Source organism: Nelusetta ayraudi, unplaced genomic scaffold, assembly GCF_046127955.1.
Source record: "Nelusetta ayraudi isolate G7.1 ecotype Tasmania unplaced genomic scaffold, CSIRO-AGI_Nayr_v1 ptg000002l, whole genome shotgun sequence".
Classification (NCBI taxonomy): domain Eukaryota; kingdom Metazoa; phylum Chordata; class Actinopteri; order Tetraodontiformes; family Monacanthidae; genus Nelusetta; species Nelusetta ayraudi.
This window is the reverse complement of record NW_027466052.1, coordinates 9,967,017-9,989,057: the sequence shown is the minus strand read 5'-3', so window position 1 is coordinate 9,989,057 and position 22,041 is coordinate 9,967,017. Positions and strand designations below refer to the sequence as shown.

General features: G+C 40.9%; 2 protein-coding genes across 3 annotated transcripts; both read right to left on the bottom strand.

The window, feature by feature from the left end:
- Window positions 1–923: 923 nt before the first annotated feature.
- LOC142886229 (mitochondrial inner membrane m-AAA protease component AFG3L1-like) lies at window positions 924–8,429 on the bottom strand. The gene is made up of 17 exons (XM_076023226.1): window positions 7,827–8,429; window positions 6,855–6,945; window positions 6,645–6,713; window positions 6,440–6,561; window positions 5,769–5,921; window positions 5,600–5,674; window positions 5,256–5,380; window positions 4,882–5,155; window positions 4,644–4,781; window positions 4,389–4,542; window positions 4,197–4,304; window positions 3,495–3,620; window positions 3,302–3,412; window positions 2,943–3,058; window positions 2,637–2,837; window positions 2,358–2,552; window positions 924–2,196 (listed from the first exon to the last, which is right to left on the bottom strand). The coding sequence occupies exons 1-17, from the start codon at window positions 7,944–7,946 to the stop codon at window positions 2,032–2,034; spliced, it is 2,343 nt and encodes a 780-aa protein (XP_075879341.1). The 5' UTR covers window positions 7,947–8,429; the 3' UTR covers window positions 924–2,031.
- A 2,611-nt stretch (window positions 8,430–11,040) lies between these two features.
- Window positions 11,041–20,127, bottom strand: def8 (differentially expressed in FDCP 8 homolog). 2 transcript variants are annotated; one of them, XM_076023240.1, is made up of 12 exons: window positions 19,970–20,127; window positions 18,646–18,765; window positions 16,590–16,684; window positions 16,347–16,496; window positions 15,291–15,432; window positions 15,035–15,199; window positions 14,575–14,702; window positions 13,257–13,370; window positions 13,046–13,126; window positions 12,462–12,602; window positions 12,253–12,362; window positions 11,041–12,035 (listed from the first exon to the last, which is right to left on the bottom strand). In XM_076023240.1, exons 2-12 carry the CDS (start codon window positions 18,749–18,751, stop codon window positions 11,948–11,950), a joined length of 1,320 nt encoding a protein of 439 aa, XP_075879355.1. In that variant the 5' UTR covers window positions 18,752–18,765; window positions 19,970–20,127; the 3' UTR covers window positions 11,041–11,947. The 2 variants fall into 2 exon arrangements, with proteins under 2 accessions (XP_075879355.1, XP_075879361.1); XM_076023246.1 differs by lacking the exons at window positions 11,041–12,035; window positions 12,253–12,362 and having other exon boundaries at window positions 12,512–12,655.
- Window positions 20,128–22,041: the final 1,914 nt, after the last annotated feature.

Below are 22,041 nucleotides of genomic sequence, written 5' to 3'. Positions count from 1 at the left end.
GTCAAAGTCACCAGCTTTTTACGCCTCAAATCTTTTCATTCTCTATTCACTCGTTTCAAAATTGGTGAGCATTTAACTTGTTTTCTACATTACTCCCTTTCCGAACCTGCTGCTATTAAGGTGTGTTGGTATCCAGATGTCATTGGCTGAGATGCATGAAGTTGTTGAGGAAGCAGTTTAGCGGCTAGAAAGAGTGTGCTCAGTGACACGGTCTTCATTCAGCGCTGTGTGATGCCAAAAATACAACAAAGTGCCAACTGTTTTTTTTGATCGCCTTTGTAAGGATTTGATTTGGATACAGTATTTTCATGTCATTATTGGCAAAACCTAAAGCAGACGAGTGGTAATGACTATGACTAGTGTGATGGGATGGGTCAGAGGTGACAGTAGAACAATAAATGAGACTAATTGTAACGCAACTGAGTGTGTTTTCATGTGTCCTTGATTATTATACAACATAGCCATGCAAGAGATGAACATTGTACTGGTGGTGATCACCAACGCCATAACATAATAATAATAATAATAATAATAATAATAATAATAATAGAAGGGTTTCAAAGCAGATTGGTGAAAAAAGTAGAGTGAAATACATCACAATCCTTATAGGTTTTTCTATTATTTATTATTTTACGCAGAAGTTGCCACGTTTGTGTCATACACAAAGTTAAATCTTCAACTGCAATATTACATTGTTTTGGTTTTTTTTCAAACAAATATATTTACAGCAGATTTTCACATTTCCTTTATCAGCAATACTTTTACAGTTAAACTATAAAATCACAAACGAACTGGGTGTCCAAAAGGACACAAAAACCTCTTCAAGTACAAATATTGACATTTCCTTTGGACTGTGTTTCTTTCAGACAGTGTTATTGATGCTGTGAGTAAAAACAGCCTCAAACCTAAAAATAATAGTAATAATTTTGTAATATGTATTATTGTACACAGTAACAAAATACAGGCACTTCTGTGGTTGAATTCTGAAAGACCAAGTTTTGTTTTTTTCTTCAAGTAAATCTCATTTTCAGCAGGCTTCCTGTTGTCAAGAAGATGTGGAGCTATTAGCTTGACCACCAAAATAGGGTAGAGTAATACTATGAGACTGTGAGGTAGTTGGTGACACCAAAATAATTATTTCAAGCAGCGTGTGGTGTGTGACACTGAGGAGAAGAAAACGGTACAGTAAGTTTAGAGATATTGGTGCAAGACTTTAAAATGTTCGTATGTCCTATTGTTGGAGCTACCTTTGCTACCTGTGACGTATTAATTAGACTGAGTGATAACAACAAGAGTGGGAGCCCTGTGACGAGTAGAGAGTTGTAGTTTTGTTTGTGTTTTTTAGTATTCCTGGGAATGATGGAATGTCTGGCAGAGACTCACTGAAACTCTAAAGTTGTTTACAATTTTAGTTCTGAAAAATAAGCAACTGGTTTTCTGCTTTCGGCATCTGTTGAGACTGGAATCACTCTTGTTCCATTCCTATTAATGGAATTGACTCGACGCAGTCTTGATAGCTGGTTGCATAAAAGGAAATAAGAGCCATGAATCAAATTCGTATGATTCCAACCGTGAGATCGCGACAGTTTGGAAATTACACACCTCAGGTTGCGGTTTATGGAGCGTATCGCATCTGACCTCATTTCTCAGATGGAAAATTAAATTAAGTTCAGTAACATCAACGTTGCCATGTTATTATTGATGGCTGAGAGGAGCCGTGTTCTAAAAAACACTGCCCTCATTTTATGGACTGACTTTTATTTTTGTTTCTAAATTTGTCTTTATTATAAACATAATAAATAATGCCCCACCGCATTTATTTCAAACCTGCTACAACTGCTGAGCAAATGGCAACACTTGCACAGTAACTCATGAAAAACGACAAAATGGCAGCCAAAATGTGCAATATAAACACATTAAAAATTGTGTAGTCACTTTTTTTAGCTGCTGACTTCAGTCTAGAGAAGGCTGATTTACATTTGACCTGTTTTCTCCACCCCGTATCCCCTTACAGCTACATGGCAGATTTTTCTATCTGTTCCGCTGGTACTGTGGCCCCTCAGGTGCAGGGGTTTCCTCCTCATGTGTGCCAACAAAGTCTTGGTATGATGAGTTGTCCGGAAAAGGACGAGATCCCAGAAGCTCCACCATGTCAGCCTTGTCCAGGAACTCCTTCTCCAGGAGTCGTTTCGCCACCTTCAGGACATAAAGCAAGGCTTTAAATGACAAGAATATACAAACACTGGCACATTATTACAAAGTCACGCAATGTTCACTTGTATTTGTTAGTATACAACTGTGGGAGTGGGAATTGTGTCAGTCCAGTGGTGTGTATTGGTGATGTCAGGTGGTCTCACCTTCTCCACCGCGTCTTTCTTTTCGGTGACGAGCTGCAGCGTTCGCTGGAAGGCTCCTTCGATGAGCAGGCGAACCTCTCCGTCTATGAGCTGCGCCGTCGACTCGCTGTAGGGTTTCTCAGACAGAATCGCAGACGGCTCACCGCGGTCAAAGGAGAGCTGACCCACCGCCTCGTTCATACCAAACTGGACAACCTTAAAAACGCAACACAGCCAGGCTGACTTCACGCAATTCTCAAAGAGAAGCACCGGTGATTTGATTGAGCTGATTATTTTTACCTGTGCGTAAGCAGACTGCGTGACTTTCCTGAGGTCGTCCTGCGCCCCCGTGGTGACCTGCCGCAAGAAAACCTGCTCGGCCACTCGACCCCCAAGCATCACGCACATCCTGTCAAGCAGCTGCTCTTGGGTGAAGAGGTACTGTTCCTTTGGTAGATACTGTGCATAGCCCAAACCTTTCCCTCTGGGGACAATGGACACCTTGGAGAGAACATTCAGATGGGTGTCACTAACAGTAGGACCATTGGCAGTGATCTTGCTGGGATGTGAAGTGGGTCAAAAACAAAAGTGTGATCAAGCGACTACCTTGAGCAGGGGGTCTGCATGTTCCAGGAACCAGCCCACCACAGCGTGTCCAGCTTCGTGATAGGCTACAGTCGTTTTCTCTGGTAGCTGCAAAACATGGTTCTTTTTCTCCAAGCCTGAAAACCAGCAGGATGATTTGACAGAGGGATTTTCATGGATTGCAAGTAAGCTAACGTTTTGAATTACATTTAAAATTAGCAAGCACAAAAAAATCATCGCGAGTCTGATTTGTGATGAAATGATTTGAGCCGGAATCAGAATCTACTACAAGTTTAAGACGATTTCTTTTTGGGATGACAGACTGCACAGAACCGATCACACAACCACGCCGAGTGTGTGCAGTGTAGCTGGTAACGCACCTCCGACGACTCTCTCAACGGCCTGCTCAAAGTGTGTCGTGCTGATGTGTTGGCTGAGATGACGCGCTGCTAAGAGAGCAGCCTCGTTGCAAACATTGGCAATATCGGCCCCTGCAGCACAGAGTACAAATCCAGTAGATGTTGGAGGCAAACTGAATGCTAAACACATAGGTCCAACTCTTCTCCTTCTTACCAGTAAATCCTGGGGTTAGTGCAGCCAGTTTTTTAGCCAAGGCCTCCACATCTATTCTGGAGTCCAGCTTCAGGGGTCTTAAGTGCACTTGAAAGACAGCTGCCCTTCCTTTAATATCTGGTGGACCTTTAAAGAAACACAACAAAAATGAAGATTGGTCAAAACAAAAGAGTTGAAGTTGATGTTACGAAAAACAATAAAGTCTGTAAAGGATGCAAGTAAGCATGTAACAAGGGGAAAATGCTAAGGAAAAAAATGAGCAGATGTTTACAACAGAAAAAGATCGATCCTGACTTGTTGCTTATGTTGGCCTGTTATCCAAACGCTCTTCTACTGCGAGCCAGCTCTGTTGTTTTGACCCAGTCTTTTTTTTTTTTTTTTAGCTTGGAACAGCCCATTATCCCATTATTATCCATTCTTACTGGCATACAAGCAAATTAGTGTAAAACATGCCATCTGCCAAGATGAAAGTGCAGCGTGTGCAAGACACTTTTCATTCTGTATCAAATGAACCGATGCAAAAGAATTAAAAAAAGAGACCAGAAGCGAATTTAGCAGCCAATTTGCACGGAAGATAAAACAGACGAGAGGAGCGTCAACAGGGTCGGGCTGTGCACCGCGTCTGAAGCAGGCAAGAAAACAAGATAACAAAGTTAAAATCTGTCCTGCATGCACGTTAATGCAATTTTTGGCAACACTTACCAATATATATGTGGCGATCAAAGCGTCCAGGCCTCATCAAAGCTGGGTCCAGGGTATCAACCCGATTAGTGCCGGCTATGACAACCACGTTAGTGCTGCTGTTGAATCCTGTAGCGACAAAGCAGCACAGGACGTGAAAGATCTAGCAGTTGGAATCTAAAAATAAACTGTGCAGAGAACCAATGAGCGTACCGTCCATTTCAACAAGTAACTGGTTGAGGGTGTTTTCCTGCTCGCTCTGGTTGCCGGAGCTTGCTCCGCCTCTCTTCCTGCCCACAGCATCAATCTCATCAATAAAGAGGATGCAGGGAGCGTTTTTGCGAGCCAGGGCGAACATGTCTCTTATCTAATAACAGACATCAGGACAGAGGTAAAATAAAAAGTCCAGCAGTGTTCCGTAAACACAACGCGTTTATCCTCAAACTCCACAGCAGAGTTAGTACTGACCCTGGCTGGGCCCACGCCAACATACACTTCCTGAAACTCTGAGCCGCTGACAGTAATGAAGGGGACGTTGGCCTCTCCAGCTGTGGCTTTAGCTAGCAAAGTCTTGCCGGTTCCAGGGGGACCAGAGAGGACTGCACCCTGACAACAGAGATGGAACAATGATGACGAGCGCCAAGGACTTCACGGATGCTTCTCCGTATTCCACTCAGATGGTCTACACACAAAGTGTACAGCGCACCTTTGGGATCTTGGCTCCTAAACTCTGGTACTGTTGGGGTTTTTTCAGGAAGTTAACAAACTCCAGGATCTCCACTTTGGCCTCGTCACAGCCTGCGACATCCTTGAATCGAACGCCAGTGTTGTCTTTTACGATCTTGGCTTTGGATTCGCTCATGCTGAAGGGGTTCCCTGGCCCTTTGCCACCGCGACCTCCGAACAGCGGCCCCCGGCGTGTGGCGAACATCACAAATGCAAGCAGCGCTAAAGAAGGCAGGACACTGAAAAGGAGCTTGCTGCGAGAAGAAGAAATACTGGTGTCAGGAGCAGCGAATGCAAACGACACAGGCTGCTGCGGCGGCGACGTCTCTTGCCGTCTTCAGATGCATTTCTCACCCATCGCTCTCAGTGCTGTAGTAAACGGGAACCCTCTTTGCAGGGTCCAAACCCATTTGTCTCTGGGCCATCTCAAGGTTGTGTTCAAATGAATCAACACTTCCGATGTTGAACCACAAATAGTTCTGAAACACACAGACACCACTATGAGCCTGTGTTTGAGTCATAGCAATCATCAAAGATATTGATAGCAAGATACTGATGACTGAGAATGATGCTGTTCCTATTTTTCTGTAAACTTAAGCACAACTGTCATGTTTGGTAGCCGTAAACAAAAAAAGGTTTAAATGATTAGAAAAAATAGGTTGTCAGGCAACCCAGTCTCTTTCCCCCCCATAACTCACCACCCCTGATGAATTCACTCCCTGGGCAGGAATTACTTTCACATATTGCTTATTTATCACCTCCAGGTGATCAACCTGGGTGGAGAAAAGAACAGCCTGATCAAAAAAAAAACTGGTCTAAAACAGATCAAATGCATCAGAAGCAGTGAACAACTGTGGCCACTCCTACCAATCCTCTGCTCAGGAAATAATGCACAAAGTCCTTCCAGGAGATCTGAACACCGGTCTCACGAAAGTAAAAGTAGGTGAAAGCTGCGACCATGCCTGCCGCACCAATGGCAAGGTTATAAACTGTCCTGCGATCCCAGGGGAACTGTGTTTCCTGTTACAGAAAATAATGTTCAGACATCAGCTAAAACAAAGTGTACAATCCTTCCATTAAATACATTTGTATATTCACTTTGGCATTTAAAGAAACTTTCATTTGAAATAAAACAATTGTATAGGATGAGTGTTGGAGCCAGAATATTTATTTTCTTTCCTTATTTCTGATTTACTGCCTTTGTTATTGAACTAATTATGGACCAAATAATTATTTGATTTTTTTGTTTGTATTTTTTTGTGCAGCCACGCATGGGCACGTCAAACTAAACAATTTCTCCAAGAGCAAGGCCCGATATTTTATTGGAGAAATATCGCGCTTTTAATGAGTTCTAAAGAGTATTTTCATGCCAAATTTTCAAGAGCGCAACTTAAACTTTGATTGATGGCTAAAAGGTAGGGAAAGCTTTCTTGCTGTCAACATTGTAGTTATCATTATATAACTTTATATTACTGTTTCAAGGCAAATATCATATGATAGGAAGTTTCAATCCATATAAAAAATAAACTCAGTCAAACCTGAAAACGTGTCCACCACTGCCACTCTTCCTTTTTCCCTTCTCCTTGTCCGCCATCTCCATTCCCGTCATTCCTGTCCTGCCCTTCCGTCACAAAAGATTTCTGCTCTTTGGTGTTTACATCTAAATTATAAAAGGAAAAACACTGAAATAAACACGGGCAGGGCACTGGGAAAGGGTCGAAGGCTCTGAACGACACCTCCTACCGTCGTTACTTTGAGCTGATTCGTTGACACCAGTGCTCTCTTCAGTCTTTGGGAAAAACTTCTCAAAACCTTAAAACACAAATCAAAGACACAACATAGAAGTTGATGCAAATGAGTTACATTAGACAAATAGCTGTTAATATGTTTGTTGTAGTGTGCACTTGTTTAGCCACGTCACACAGTAATGAAGAGGATTAGGAGGAGCTTCACCTTTGGGTGGTTTGTTCGTGCTGAGTGACCGAGTCACAGTGAAAGTGCACTGATTAATCCCTGCAAGTCGGCTGTGGATCAGTAAGGACTTCTGAAGGACACACAACAACAACAAACCTGTCACTCTTAATGTCAAATAAACATGTGTGAACATAAAGTCATCACCGGATTTGTCTTGATCTCATTTACTTATCACCATACTGGTCTGGATAACCCAGCTTCTAAAGGGGTTCCGTGTATTGCATATGTGTTACACGTGCACTACATATAGACTGTGTTCAACAGTTACCGTGTCCGGTAAGGAATGCTGTCAGGAAAATGTGTTCCGAAAAACAAATTGCTCAATGTCCGATTACATTTACTGGGTAAATACAAGAGGAAAAACACACAGTCTAATCCCTTGATTTTCTTTGAGGATTTAGGTCGGAGTTGCGAGAGTTCATCGGGTTCATTCTATACGAGTATATGATTATGTGTCATGTTATATTCTATGTCGTGGAAGAAATCGGATCATCAAAACTTTAATTATTTTTTGCAAGAACTTCGGCCACAAACATGTAAATATTGCAATAACTTCGTAACTCCCGCAAACATCGTTATGACAACCTGAAAGTTGAGCACTGAATAAAAGAACTGCGCTGTCACGCCCCCTCAAAACCAGCACACTATCTGGTGGAGATCTTCACAGAGGACAAACAGTGTGGATGATGCACAAACACAGAGCTGCAGATATGTTTGTGTGTTTAGAGAAAGTGGGGGGAATGGGGTGGTCTGCAGCGTGCAACACAGGAACATTGTGTTCTTTCCCACGACACATGCATGTCAAGCAGCTTCACTCATCGGTACAGCTGCAGCGACGCGTCTGCAAAAAGCTGCAATAGCAGTTAGGCAATAATAATAATAATAATAATAATAATAATAATAATAATAATAATAATAATAATAATAATAATAATAATAATTTCACAGTACCGATGCGAGAGCTTTGATGCAGCCGCTTTGATGAGATGTGGGAATAGCAGAAACTTTTCGGCTCCACGTCCGGACTCCTCGAACCCCTCTCCGGATTGGACAGACAGAGAGGAACCACATCGCGTTTGTTGGTTTCAGACGGACTGACTGCACCGTCCCACGAACTAACAACTGGCATTCCTGTTTTGCTCACGAAGACAAAGACGTGTCTCCCCGCACCGCTTCACCTCTGGGTTTTCGCCGTAGGCTTTTTCCTTAGTTATTCAATCTCGTTTCTTGCAACTAGCCACGCCCACACTGTACAGAGAGGAGGTGCTCCTGTCCACATGACCGGAAATGAACAATCAGGTGTTAGCAGCTGTTGGTACATACTTCGAGGTTTGAGGCTCAAACTCCCGCGTCCGGGGCCGAAGTTGGCCCGAAGGCTTCCCTGGCGGTCTCCGTCACAGCTCTCCGCTGCCCGGCGGTCATAGATGTCGCCCATGATCCACGAACTTCTTAAAAAAGCACAAACTTGACGTGCTTTCCTCAACGTACACTTCTGGACCCAGACACCCTTTGCTGCGCACCGTCAAAGTGCGAGAAAATGCCGTCCTGCGCCGCAATAAAATGCACCAACCGATCGGATCGCAGAGGACAACCGTTATTTTGGTAGGACAGTTTGACAAAAACATTCAAGGCCAGTAAAAAGTTCCATATTTTGTTCGTACCCCCCGAGGATATGCGAACAAAATATGAAATTTAGCTAAGCCGCTAAATTAGCTTGCACCAAACGCATGCATTGGTAAAGTTTGAACTATATCGGCCGATTCAATTTCCGGGATTACTAATTTATTGACGAAACGACTGAAAGACGCAATTTAGGGCCTCATCCCATGCACAGTAAAGGACACAACAGGCTTCAAAATAATTTTTATTGGAAGAAATTGTCCTCCGTGCTTGTTAACAGACAATGTCCATTGTAGATCTGGAAATAAATATTTCGGTCAAGTTGGATATATACTGGCAGAGTCGAACTTCCGATATGAATAATTTAACCATTCACGGTCATTTGTCTTAGATCACCCTCCAATAATTGTGACAGAGTAGCATCAATATGTACTCGCACTTTTCCGTGAATAAGCAGAGGTAGATGAAGCTTCAGCGTCGCTTGAAAACAATTTTCCCGGGAATAAGCAGAGGTAGATGAAGCTTCAGCGTCGCTTGAAAACAATTTTGATGCATTTTACATAAGAATATCACAACTTTTCCCAAAACTACACTCCCCTCCCAAAGTATTGGAAGTGTGTTAATCTGCACGCACGTACATTTACTGCTATTTTCTGGTTTTCCAGCTTTCCTTTAGGTGACCGCAAGAGGTTGCGCCAATGGGTGACCAACGTGAGGAGGAAAAGTTGGACACCCAATGAAAATAGCAGGCTTTGTGCTTGTCACTTTGAAGAGGAATGTTTCACTTTGCGCGGGGGTAGAAAGTGCCTCACATCAACGGCTGTGCCCACCATTTTTAATTACTCCCTTGCTATTAGGAGCATGGCAACCCAGACAAAGGTAAGTTCTTCATACACACATAGTTTCGCGGACAGTTTCGATCACACGTACTCCAAACATCGTTCGGAGACGGGGTCAGAGGTCTTGGAAAAAGACGTTCCCGAAAGGGAGTCGCATGGCAGCCATGTCGTGTGCGATGGTGTGGATCACGATTACACTGCAAAAGTGAAAGAGTTCAAATCAGAGGAGAAGGAGAAGGAGCTCGTCGTAGACGTGGAGATCACGGTAGATGAAGAACTCGCAGTTATTGAAGAGGTCACAATAAAGGAAGAGTTCAAAGTAGAGGAGGACGTCTCGGGATACGAAGAGATCACAGCAGACGAGCAGGTGGAAGGACAGATGCCAATCACTGACGTATCCATGGCAATAATAACAGAAACAACTGCCATTGACCACAATTATATTGTGAGCGACTCACCCAAGACACTGAGGCGTCAGCTGTTTTCAGTGGAAGAAAAACTGCAGAGCTGTCGAAAAAAATTGAAAGTGGAGAAGGAGAAGACCAAAAGACTGTTAAGAACAGTGCATTCCCTGACAAGAGTCATCTGTGTTCTCAATCAAAAAAGCTCTATTAAAACATGATTGCGTTGTCTTAACATAATTTATAATCATAACATTGTAATTGTTAATAAATATTTTTATTTGGTGTTTTGTGGTCTGTTCAGAGTTTTAAGGCAGACCAAAACATGTCTCTAGTTGATAAACAATCATGATGCATCAAAATGCCTTTATTTCATGTATTGCAGATGGTTATGTTTGCTGATGATGTGATTTTTTTTTTTCTGTTCTGTGATTTGCAACCTGTATTTCATAATGTGCATACAAACTTAAACACTGAAACTATTATTTAACAGAAATAAACCATCACTTTAATTGGGGGCTGGGGGGGGGTGTTTGGAATTTGTAGAACTGATATTAGAACTCATATTTAACCTGTTCAAACAAAAGTTTCCAGAAGTATAGCAGTATTAAACATGAGAAAAAAATTATCATGATTTCAAGACTGAAAAAGTGCTTGGGATTGTATAATTGATAAAGATGGATGCTTTTTTTTTTTTTTTTTTTTTTTTTTTATATAAATAGTTTTTCATAAGTTTTTATTATTGCAGTTATTGGTGATAACTATTGGTAGTAGTGGTAGTACTAGTATTGCTATTGCTATCATTGCTACTATTATTTTTGCACTGATGTTATAATACAGGAAGCAGAATATTTATAGTTTCTTTTCATGGAGGTGAAAGTTTGTACTTCTTGCCACTCCTTTGGCACATAAAGGGAATCCTTATGAGGCTTTCCCCCACTTCAAGTCGTCTTTGTCTGTTCACATTATCTTGCTAGACTAATTTGTTTGTACAATCTTAACTGCATTGTCCAAAATTAACTACAAACAAGTTTAAGTCATTAAGAATAGAATTTAATTTGAAATAATAATAATAATAATAAAAAAAGGGTGGTCAAAATGCTTGTTATTGGGTTTTTGTGTTTTCTGTGGTCTGTCTTGGTTGTTCTTGGTGTCGTGTCCTGCACACATGCCAGAGTGTCACCTGAGGTATGCAAAAACAGATTTGAACAAGCCAGCTTCATTTTGGAATAAGGTGCTGTGGAGCGTTTAACAGGTCATCCATAGAAAGGCAGAAAATAACCAAGCAGAATACAACACTGCAGCATCAGTGCCTTTCCTCACTTTATTCGTGCAACAATACTTCAACATATTTTCCCACAGAGCACAACTTTTTGTAAACCAAACTTCATGTGTTTGTTAGTCTGCGGGGGGGAAACAACAACAAATAAACAAATACAGTACATGCTGAAAGATAACACAGCCGAAAGTTATTATTTTAAAACAAATACTGGAGGTTTCCACCTCACCATCGGCGTCATCCTTTGTCATCAGCAGACAAAATGTGCAGTAGAGTTTGGATAACAGCTATATGGAACGTGACAATATAGGCACACAATTCTTACATGTACACATTTTTTTGTAGCACACTGCACTTGATGTCACTGAATCAAACAGATCATATAGTTTTCTGTAAAAACAGAGTGCTTCCAACTGTCTACTAGTAAAAACTAACCCCTCAAGAAAATGCACCCGTTGTCATGCTTTGATTATATGTACAACATCCGCTTTCAAATCATGTATATGCAGATGTTTGCGGCATATTTTCAGAATATGCAAGTTTTTGAAATTGAACACAAGAGGTCACTCTTGTCCAACAACCGAGGTCCTCAAAGTACACATGCATATTCATTGTCAAATTCTTTTCTTTTTTTTTTAGTTTAGGGAAAATTCATTTTGAATATTAAACAACACGCACACGCGCACACACGTACAAATTCATCCAATTTTTTTAGGGATTAAAAATCTGGAATAAAAAAATATATTTAAGTTTCTCAATGGGTTTCTAGGTACCCTGTAACAGTGCACAGTAAGTTAAAGACACCGGGGTAATAATTAGATGCACGGAACAAAACTAAAGACAGAGGTGAAGGGTTAATCTATCATCACAACACCATGATCATTCAGAATGGAACATACGGCCAAGTGCAACATCCCACGGTCGCCTGGCGAGCTACTGGTCCGTCCCGTCGTCATCCTGCTTTCGCTCAGTCATTCTGGCACATCGTGGACACGTCGTGGAGTTGTCATAGTAGCAATCTCTAAACAAACAGATCAACAGCAGTTTTCCTTTAGTTCCTTCCTGTTTTTCACTTTCAATTGATTAAGTGTGCCAAGGCATCAACTCGGTCTAATAAGATTTTCCTCACAACTGCACATCACTTCACATCAGAAACTCTTGACACTTTGTTTAAGTGGATGTGTGTTTTCAGTTTTCATTATTTTATTTTACTATGTGTGGATGAGGTGTGGTCTCACCTGTGAAACACAGCAGAGCACTCATGGCAGACTGATGTGTGACTGTCAAAAGGGAACAAGATGTCTCCTTCCTTGCACAGCTCGCACACAAACCCTTTGGCCTGACATCGCTGCAAAACAGGAGTCCAAACCAGCAAATACAACTTTTTAGTTCGTATTTCTGCCGTCTTTTGACGCAGGCGTTCATAGAAGTAGTACAACCAGCTCACCTCACAGTCTAACTTAATGTGCTTGGCAAATGTAGTGTGGATCTCCGTTAGGGAACAGCTCAGTCTGCCGCTGGAGATGTCGATCAAATCCTGGAGGGAGTACATGTCGTCGTTCTCCACAAAGTGCTGCCGGTCTTGGAGCTGCGGCAAAAGCAGTCAAAAGTAACCTGTTAGAAATCAATAGCCCAGAAGAGCTGAGGAAAAAATGTAAAGTTTAAGGGATGAATAAAAGTATGTTATGAACCATCTTCGTATCTGTTGGGAAACCTTACACAAACAGCTCAACAAGAATTGGTTCAGGTCAGCTGAGGATGCACTCACTGGGCCTCTATTTCATCAATAATCATCTGGAGGCATGTGCTGTGTTTTCTTCAAACACCACATTAAATTGAACGACACAACCTTAACAAATGCATTCCATCCCTTTACATCACATGTCTTGCAATATATCACAAGGCAGCCACATATATTAGGGTAAATGGCAACACACAGTGTCGTTATTCATACTTTACCAGCGATGAGCCAAAGACATAAACTGTGGTATGACAGTAGAACAGTGTGCATGTGGTCTGAGTGAAGCTGACCTGTAGTAATAGTCGAGCCTCCATGGCCTCCTTACAGGTGATGAAATATGGTTTCATCAACAAAATGTCTTGGCGTAGCTTCTGTAGACAAGCACAAACACATTTCTGATATTTCCAAATCACACAAATACAAAAATTAAGGAACACTCCAGATTTTTCTTTTTTTTTTTTAGGGGAAATTGGTGCCAAGATAAAGAGGAAACCAACCCACCCGAATTTCAACCAGCTCCTCCACAAAGTTGAAGAGCAGCGGGTTGATTTCCTTCAACTTCAGCACAGGTCGTGAAATCATCAGGGTCAAGTAGCGCATTGAGGAACGACAGACCTGATGAAGAGGTACACGTCACAGCACAGTCACACGTCTAATCACAACCGCTATGGGCTCAATAGTGTACAGAAGCATTGTGTAATGCATATGAATATACACATTGTGATTTTTGTGTCAACTCAACAAGTAGGGCAGAGACTGACCTGCTTTTTTAAGGACATTTCTATTAGATTTTGCAGTTGTAAATGAATTATACAGATGATGGAAAAAAAAAAGTGTAAAGTTTCTGCGGAAGTCATGAAGCGAAGAGACTATCTGGGACACTTTGAGACGCACATCCATATTGAGAGAGAGAGAGAGAGAGAGAGAGAGAGAGAGAGAGAGAGAGAGAGAGAGAGATACATACATATATATATATATTCTAACTATTTTGCATTTACACTTAGGGATGATAATGGTTGCCAGACTGACCTTTACTATTATTTTATTATAACTGGTTATTACTGTGCATTAAACAAGGAAACAAGGTAGAATTACATGTCACTGACAATTACAAAAAAAAAAAAAAAAAAAATCTCACCATAGAAATTTTAACCAATTTCCACTGGAGCCTTTGTTTTTGTTTTGTTAATTTGTATTAAAACTTAAAAAAAAAAAAAAATTGCCAAATTTCTGAACAGCAATAAAACACAGACTCGAATTCTGCATCTTGTTTTTTGTTCCCCGTCGCCCCTCTCTCGTCTTTGACGCCTTTCATATCACAGCGCAGCTGGAGCTCAAACATAGGGGTTCATTATGTTGCTTTTATCCAGTATTTAAGCAACATGCTAAGTTACCGCCAAGCTGTTTTCTCAAAAAGACTTTGCACCTACACGCTGAGCGGAAGCACACTCGGACGGGCTGCAAGCGTTTCAACACTGAAACTCGGCTTGAGCGTCGTGAGTGTGTGTGCTTCTGATGAAGTAGCGGCTGATCTATCCACCAGCAAAAAATGTACAACTTATAAAATAAAGGGTGATACTACAAAATAATAATCTTGACAAGGAAGCAGGGCAGTGTTACAGTGCTTCTTATTGACTTGAATTATTACTTTATGTCTTGTCGGTTACTTATCAAACCTTAGCGCTGGTCGTCGGACCGTAATGAATAATAAACGCTGCTGCCCTCTCAGAGAGAGTGTGTGATCCCACTTACAGATGAAATAGAAAGTATACTATATTTGAAACCCTGCAAAGTGTTTGTTGTTTGCTATTGCGGTTACCTTGCGCAGCTCAAACTCCCAGTTGTGGATGACACGAGCTGGAATGATGGCAGTGTCATTCCAGTGGCACGTACTGCAGTAATACTGGCCTGTGTAGTCACACTGTCTGGCTTCACTCGGAACACCTCCTACCACAAATACATAGAGGAAAAGCAAGTTCAAAATCAAATATAATAATAATAATAATAACAACAACAATAATAATAATCATAATAATAATTATTATTATGATTATTATTATTATTATTATTATTTCACTTGAAAAAATACTTTTCAGGGTTCAACAGCTTAAAAGTGAACCATAATATAAAATAATAAAACTAGATTTTACAATTTATAATTTGAAAAATTGTTGAACAGAACCCTTCAAAAATAGCACTGAAGATCCAACAAATAAAACAAAGTGTTCCTTCAAAATGTAATCATTTGAAAATTCCACCCGCAGCTTCCTTGCACTCACTCATGGAAATCGGTGTGCGGCACTCTGCACAGCGGTAGTCCTGCCGGTCCAGTCCGATCTCAGGGCAGATGCTGAGCTCGTACGCTGACTGGTGGCTGACCTTTGACTTGACGCACGGCTTGGTGATCATGTTCATACACTTGCTGTGGCAGCGATAATAGCAACCTGAAACCACACGCAGACAACGCATGCTTCACATTTCTGCTAGTGGAAGAACAGCAACAGGGGTTCATTAGAACCGAACAGAGCGTCTCACCTGTGCAGGTGTACCACGTCTGGATGAGACCCCATATGATGGTGCTGCACTTGTCACAGGTCTGTTTCACACTTTTGCTCTTTTCCTTAGAAAAGCGATGTTCCAAAAGAATTCTGAGATTCGGCTCATCCTCCTCTGGGTCCTTTAATAAGCGAAAATAAAACACGCACGCATGCACGCACACACACACACACACGCGCGCACGCGCGCACACACGCACAAACACACACAGCAACTTAAGAAAATTTCCCAAAGTTTAGTTCAGGTATAATATTAACACACATATATATATATATATATATATATATATATGTATAAAAAAAAAAATCTACATTTTTGGTTGGCATGACTGAAAAATTTACTTCACCTAATGTTTTTTTTTTATATTTTTACTATAAACATTGATCATGTCATAATAATAATAATAATAACAATAATAATAATAATAATAATAATAATAATAATAATAATAATAATAATAATAATAATAATAATAAACTTATTCAATCACATTTCATTAATCTATATCATGCTTTAGCTCTTATCATATGATCTGTCAATGCAGCAGAGAAATCACACTTTCTTTCCATTAATTCATAATGTCAATTACAATGATATGCTTAATACATGATTCAGCCCCCTGGGAAATCTTGTACAGTTTAAATCCAGTGGTGTGATGCCAAGCTGCTTCACAGCTCTAGAACCCCATCGGAATTTATTTTTATTTGCTTGATTATCAGTGCTTCTTATTTTTGGAGTGTTCGTGTTAGCAGTTTGTAACTTTGTATAAGGGTATTATTTTTGTTTCTTGTTTATTCTTGTCTATATTTTTCTTTGAAACATAACATGAGCCGAAGGGTTTCTGAAAGTCTCTCAGGCGATTACTTCAACACTGATCTCCACTGCGAATCACTGATCTCATTAGGAACCATTTATCTAAAGAGGAAGATATAGCAGGACATGTTCAGATTTGAATCTTCTTAAATTGGTCTTCTTTGATGAACTAACTGACAAATTATCAGATAAGAAAATCCCTATTGGCTCCTCAATTCCAACCTTAAGCTCTTGCAGCTTGAGACGGAGGTGTATGAGTTTGACCACAGTGTCCTTCTGTCTCTCCGAGTGTTCTGGCAGCTCCAGGATCAGCTTTTTACACTCCTCGATGGCCATCTTCAGCTGCTCAATGTCAGACGCTACAAATGAGCCCTGTGGAAGGAGGAACACAAGTTAGAAGAAGAGGAAGTCCTGCGTGCGGGATAGGGATGTGACAGTTTCATTAAGCAGCAGGGTTTCACTTACCATGGGTCTGGAGAAGTGGTCTTCAGCAAGCCCCATGTCCATGGTCCGATCAGAACTGTGGGTCCTGGTCCCAGAGAAGAATTCAGGCCTTGTTTCTAAAACAGAGAGGAGCGCAGTGAAGACTAAAAGACCTCTTTAAGCAAGTGCACTATGGTCTGAGAGCACTCAGTCACACACACACACACACACACACACACACACACACACACACACACACACACACACACACACACACACACACACACACACACACACACACACACACACACACACACACGACTGGTCGCTTGAGATAATTCCTTCAACTTCACTCCAAACAAAATTGAATGAAGAATGACAAAAGCTTGACGTGGAAACCAATTGTGATCCTGTCTTATCACCTTTGGTAAATGTGTACCAGGTCAGCTGATAAGGGTAAGGGTTCAGGAAAGTCAAGTAGGTAAAGTAGGCTGACGTCTGGATTTTCATTCCAGTGCGTTTCGAAATAAAATACGACTTTTTGACAAGAAAATTCTTCATGTCAAAAGTTGTGAAAATAAATGGAAGCCTTGTATGTTGAACAGCCGCTGGATCACTGAGATTTCAGCTCTGAAATCTCACTTCCCCGTGATGCTGCGAATCGGCTTCCTTTATGCATAAAGAGTTGGAAGCTACAAAAGCAGTAACAATTGAAAACTGGTGGCTGAGAAACCACAGCAGAGACCAAGAAGCAGATACTGTAGAAGCTACTAAAAGTTGTGACAATGTCCAAATAAAAGTACAACAACAGTACATAAAACAACCACATTGTGAAGGCTTTTTGAAATCAACACGTCCACGTTTGTTTTCATTACTTTGTACAAATACCCATTAGATATTAAAGTTATTTCGTGGGGGAAAGAATTCTATACAGCACCAAACCAAAGCAGGACACATAGCAGTTTACTGGTACTGTGGGTCCATACAACATTCTCTTTCAGTAGTGATGTAACCAATGCAGCAGTGGTAATAAACCCGTGAGCTACAACTAGACTTGTTGAGGATTTGGGACCCATCTGCCTTGACTAGATAACCTGGGAAGAAAAATAGATCAAAAGGAAACACAAAGTAGACGACATCATATTTGACATGTTTTACAATGCTAATTCTAAACGGAATGCATGTCATGTTATTCTAGAATTCACCGCCGTTACCTCCAAACATGTCCAGAGAAAACACGATGAAGTCAAGCTGTGGTTCTCAGTTTCAGACAGAGAGACGACCGCGTCACAAATGAGAGCAGTGAATGAGGTCGGCCAACACTGTCTGTTCTAGAATAATGTTCCCACACCTTTAATGGACAGACCCAAAAGCTTTTGCGTAGCCTAATTTCTTTCACTTCCTTCAGATCAGCCACCACTTCTTGTGTCATTTATTCGAAGCCGCTGACGATTTTTCTGTGCGACTCTGAACTACGTAGGAGCAGCTCCATTTCAGAGAGTAACGCTTCAACCCGTTTGTGTAAATGCTGTATATTGAGTGTCCAGATCAGACACAGCCACAGGAAAGAACACGGTGGCTGTGTTAGAACTGACGCAAACTGAAGCTGTAAGTGAAAAAGTGGAAGCCGAGGTTTCAGGGAACACCTCGCTCCGCAACATCCTCGTGTTCAGTAAGAGAAACGTCAAGAACAATAGGGTATCTCGTCGTCATCAAGACCTTTCGACAGCATACACCTTGGGGTGCTTTGATCCAGCTTGCGACAGAGGAATCCCAATTAGTTCCCTGAACAATAGCCAGTGTTGTAAAACAGATGCTTTAGAAAGGGAAAAGGCGGAATAAGAGCTAAATGCCGTTATCTGCGTAGATCTTTCCACTGCAAGACTTTGGGCACCAAGTAATCGTGTCAGTCAAGGTGTTTTCTAAGGTTCATGTGACATTAAGTCCAAATGCTGCTGGGCTTCTCCGTCTCCTTCTTGTTCTTGTTAATAAGAAGATAGTTGATATCGATAAATCGAAGCGTTGCCAGAGAGAGAACACAAGGAGGAGGAAGCTGTTTCAGGAGCTGCACTCCGAGTGGAGCTTTTGTAAACGTTACCGTTCTGTGGAGGCGTCTTGCCTCCTGGCTGGCCATCTTCTTCGCCACGGTCAAAAGGATTAAGGCGGGTTTGGCGAAATTGCGCAAGTCTTTCATCGTACTCCATCTCATCGGCTACATCTGAAGAGGGGGAAAAAAAAACACCTTTCAGTCACAGTCTATATTTCCTCTTGCCTTGACCTTTAAAACTGAACTCAAAGGCACATCATGATCATCCTCTCAGTGGATGCCAGGCTAAGCCGCTGCTGACAGGTTAACGTGCAGTTAGTCACAGTGCAGCGTTTACGACTCAGATGAACAGTGCACTCATTATTCATACAGACGATCCCTTAGGCTGAGGAGTTGTTGCATATTATACACTTTTTCCTGACCTCCATTTCTTATCCCAGACTCCAGTGGGGGAGTCCCATACACAATCTTATGTTAAAAACTCCATAGTTCTCCATAGAATAGCACGTTTACCCCACTGGAACTTTCTGCAATAATGCTCAGTGTGGCAGGGGACAAAAACAAGGCAGCGGGGGAAGTGGTCGGGGAGCAGAACAACATGTTTTAGGACACACTTTCTTCAAGCTACAGCCGTCAGAAGAGTTTTCTCATTTAAGGGGAGGTCACGAGCAGGTTAGAGAGGCAGCACCTTCAGAAAACTGATCTACTGTCACAACAAGACTACTCAGAAGCAATCCAAGTGTTGGACAGCGTTGGTTTAACGGGGACATTAACATGACAAACGGAATTGTGTCGCTGTCATAAGTGAGCATGCTTGTAAAATAGTTTTTTTTTTTTTATTTTATGATCAGTAAAGTTGAAAACAGTCCAACTGGGCCGACACACTCTATTCAACCCCGGTTGAACAAGCAGGCCACTGCCATGCCAGTGGGCAGGTCTGTTAACAGGAACAGAGTACGGTTTCATAATGACTTGAACCAACGTCAGTGCCTATTTTCTTGTTGCTGCGGCTTCTCTGGTCTCTGCTTCAGAACATCCACGGCAAAGCAAACACAGACACACACCGGCTACAGGCTGCCTGGCTCACATTTTCGACCAATCAGGGCTTCTGTTGACAGTCGTCCTCACGACGCGATTACGTTTATTATATTAACCTTGGCTGTCACGCTTTCCCCGTACTGGCACACTAACACAGTGAACACAAGCGTGCACTGCAGTTACAGAAAAGGCTGCATCACTGTCAAGCCGCCGTTTGAAGCCGACATCCTGCCACCGCTGGTGTTAGGCTAAGGCTAGGCTAAAGTAGCGCCTTCAGACGCCGTGCCTCGGGAATGCCAAGCAGCGGGTTTACGACTCAGTCGTGTCGGAAGCTTACCCCCATCGCCGGCCTCACTTATCTCCTACAAAACAAAAGTGGTGAAGTAAACGAGCGTGGCCGCGACCTCTACGGTTAACACGGGATGAAGTCGCCGTTATTTTGCCTCTGTCATCACAAACATCACAAGGCAAAAGCGTCAAGTCGTCCGTCTTACCGAGCCGCGTTTCCCGTCAGGCTTTTCAAAATAAGACGTCTCCGTCCTGCGCGCCTGCTCTTCAAGAGTCAGCGGCTCGACACGAGGAAATTAAGAAATCTCGTGTTTGGTCATACGTGCGTTATTTTCGAGCTGACACGAAATGAGAGGCAATGCATCTCCCTTGAGTTTTTTTTTGTTTGTTTGGTTTTTGTTTTTTGTGTTTTAAATAATAAAAAAAGTAATAATAAAATGCAGTACCACCCATTACGTACAGGGGTTAAATGAGGACTGACATCACCGCCACCCCACACCAAGTTAACAGAACATATATATTTTTTATATTTTTTCAAAATACACCTGGCTGTGCTCAAGAAAATATTTATTTTCCTTTTGATTAAAATAAAAAATGTGACGCTCTTGGCCAGAGAGCCTCAACAAAATTACTTTTTAGTTTATTTAAAAAAAAGAAAAAGAAAACAAATGAAAGATACATTTCTTGGTATGCTCAAGTTTGAAATTGATTGTTTATATCTTAAAAGCATAAATTAAAAAATCGAAAAATATCATTTTGAAGTTATATCATAGCAACATCTTTTTTTCCTTATATTTTAAAGCAATTTCAGTGGTTTCAGTGTGGCTGAAACTGAGCGAACCTTCAACCAGTCTCACCATGGCACAGGCTGAGGATGATCAGCATTGAGCACCAGCAGGCCAAGAAAGTTAATCTCAAAGACATCTTAAATTAATTTTCCAAGTTTGGTGCATGACTTTTGGCTGATCACTGCGTGCACTCATGAGACCAAAAACCAGAGACTCAACAACACAGCTAGGTTTTTCAACATTTATTATATGACAGACTGACCCTGACTTTAGAAAATTAATTTTAAACATTTCTGTTTATCCCCTTCATTCATGATATATAATAACTTTGATTCTTTATTTTATCGTTAGACCTTGTTCCCTGTTTAGACTAATTTCAACTGCAGCTTAGACTTTTCTTTTTCATTGTTGTTATAAACAAATGTTTGCTTTGTGTTGCTTATGGATAAATGTAATGCTTCAACGACAAATGAAAGCCATTGAAATACAAAATTGATCAAGATTGTCCAGTATTTCTAAAGTAATGCTAAGTCTGGCCATCGTAGTAACCTCATTGTAACCACTTTTGTACTCTGGCTGTGTTAGACTCTATTATGTTAGACCAGTGCTTTCCAGCAGTTAGGATGATTCAGAGACATCACTCAGGAAAGATACTCCAATTTTATGTCCATGAGGCTGCTGCAAACATTATGCTGGCCTTGTATAAAGACTTTTTTTTTTTTTTTTACACACATTTTTTTATACACGTTTAAAATTTTCAAAGATTTTTTGATGTGTCTCTAAAGTTAAGCTGGTAACTATTAAATGAATAATATTTTATTTAAACTGACTGACTGAAAAACATTTTTCAGGTCACTTTAAGTCTTTGATCAAACATAAGCAAGAAATTGAGTGGAAGCTTACAGTTCCTGACATTCATGATATACATATATATATGTATATCATACATATACATATATATATATATACATATATATATATATATATATATATATATATATATATATATATATATATATGTATATATATATATATATATATATATATATATATATATATATATATATATATATATATATATACCATGGCATTTATAGCATGCCTGACAAATCACTGATGAAATCAAACAAACAAAAAAATCATAGTGTGGTTTTGCCAAATTTAGAGTATTTAGCATAGATTATCCCTGAGGGCTGGCTGTAATAGGGCTCCTAATTAGTGAAATATTTCCAATTATTAAGTTTTCTAATGTGTTTCCGAAGGTCCACAAGGATTTGCATTTGTTTCGCTTGAAAATTCCCTTCCGCTTAGTGTTATTTTCGGCACAGTCACT

Coding starts and splice junctions, on each gene's coding strand:
- LOC142886229 (XM_076023226.1), bottom strand. CDS start 7,946: ATGTGGTTCCTCTCTGTCTGTCCAATCCGGAGAGGGGTTCGAGGAGTC. Junction 3,621..4,196: donor TGATCGCCACATATATATTG/GTAAGTGTTGCC, acceptor GTTTCTTTAAAG/GTCCACCAGATATTAAAGGA. Junction 3,413..3,494: donor ACTAACCCCAGGATTTACTG/GTAAGAAGGAGA, acceptor TCTGTGCTGCAG/GGGCCGATATTGCCAATGTT.
- def8 (XM_076023240.1), bottom strand. CDS start 18,751: ATGGAGTACGATGAAAGACTTGCGCAATTTCGCCAAACCCGCCTTAAT. Junction 15,433..16,346: donor TCAAGCTGCAAGAGCTTAAG/GTTGGAATTGAG, acceptor CGCTTATTAAAG/GACCCAGAGGAGGATGAGCC. Junction 13,127..13,256: donor AGGAGCTGGTTGAAATTCGG/GTGGGTTGGTTT, acceptor GCTTGTCTACAG/AAGCTACGCCAAGACATTTT.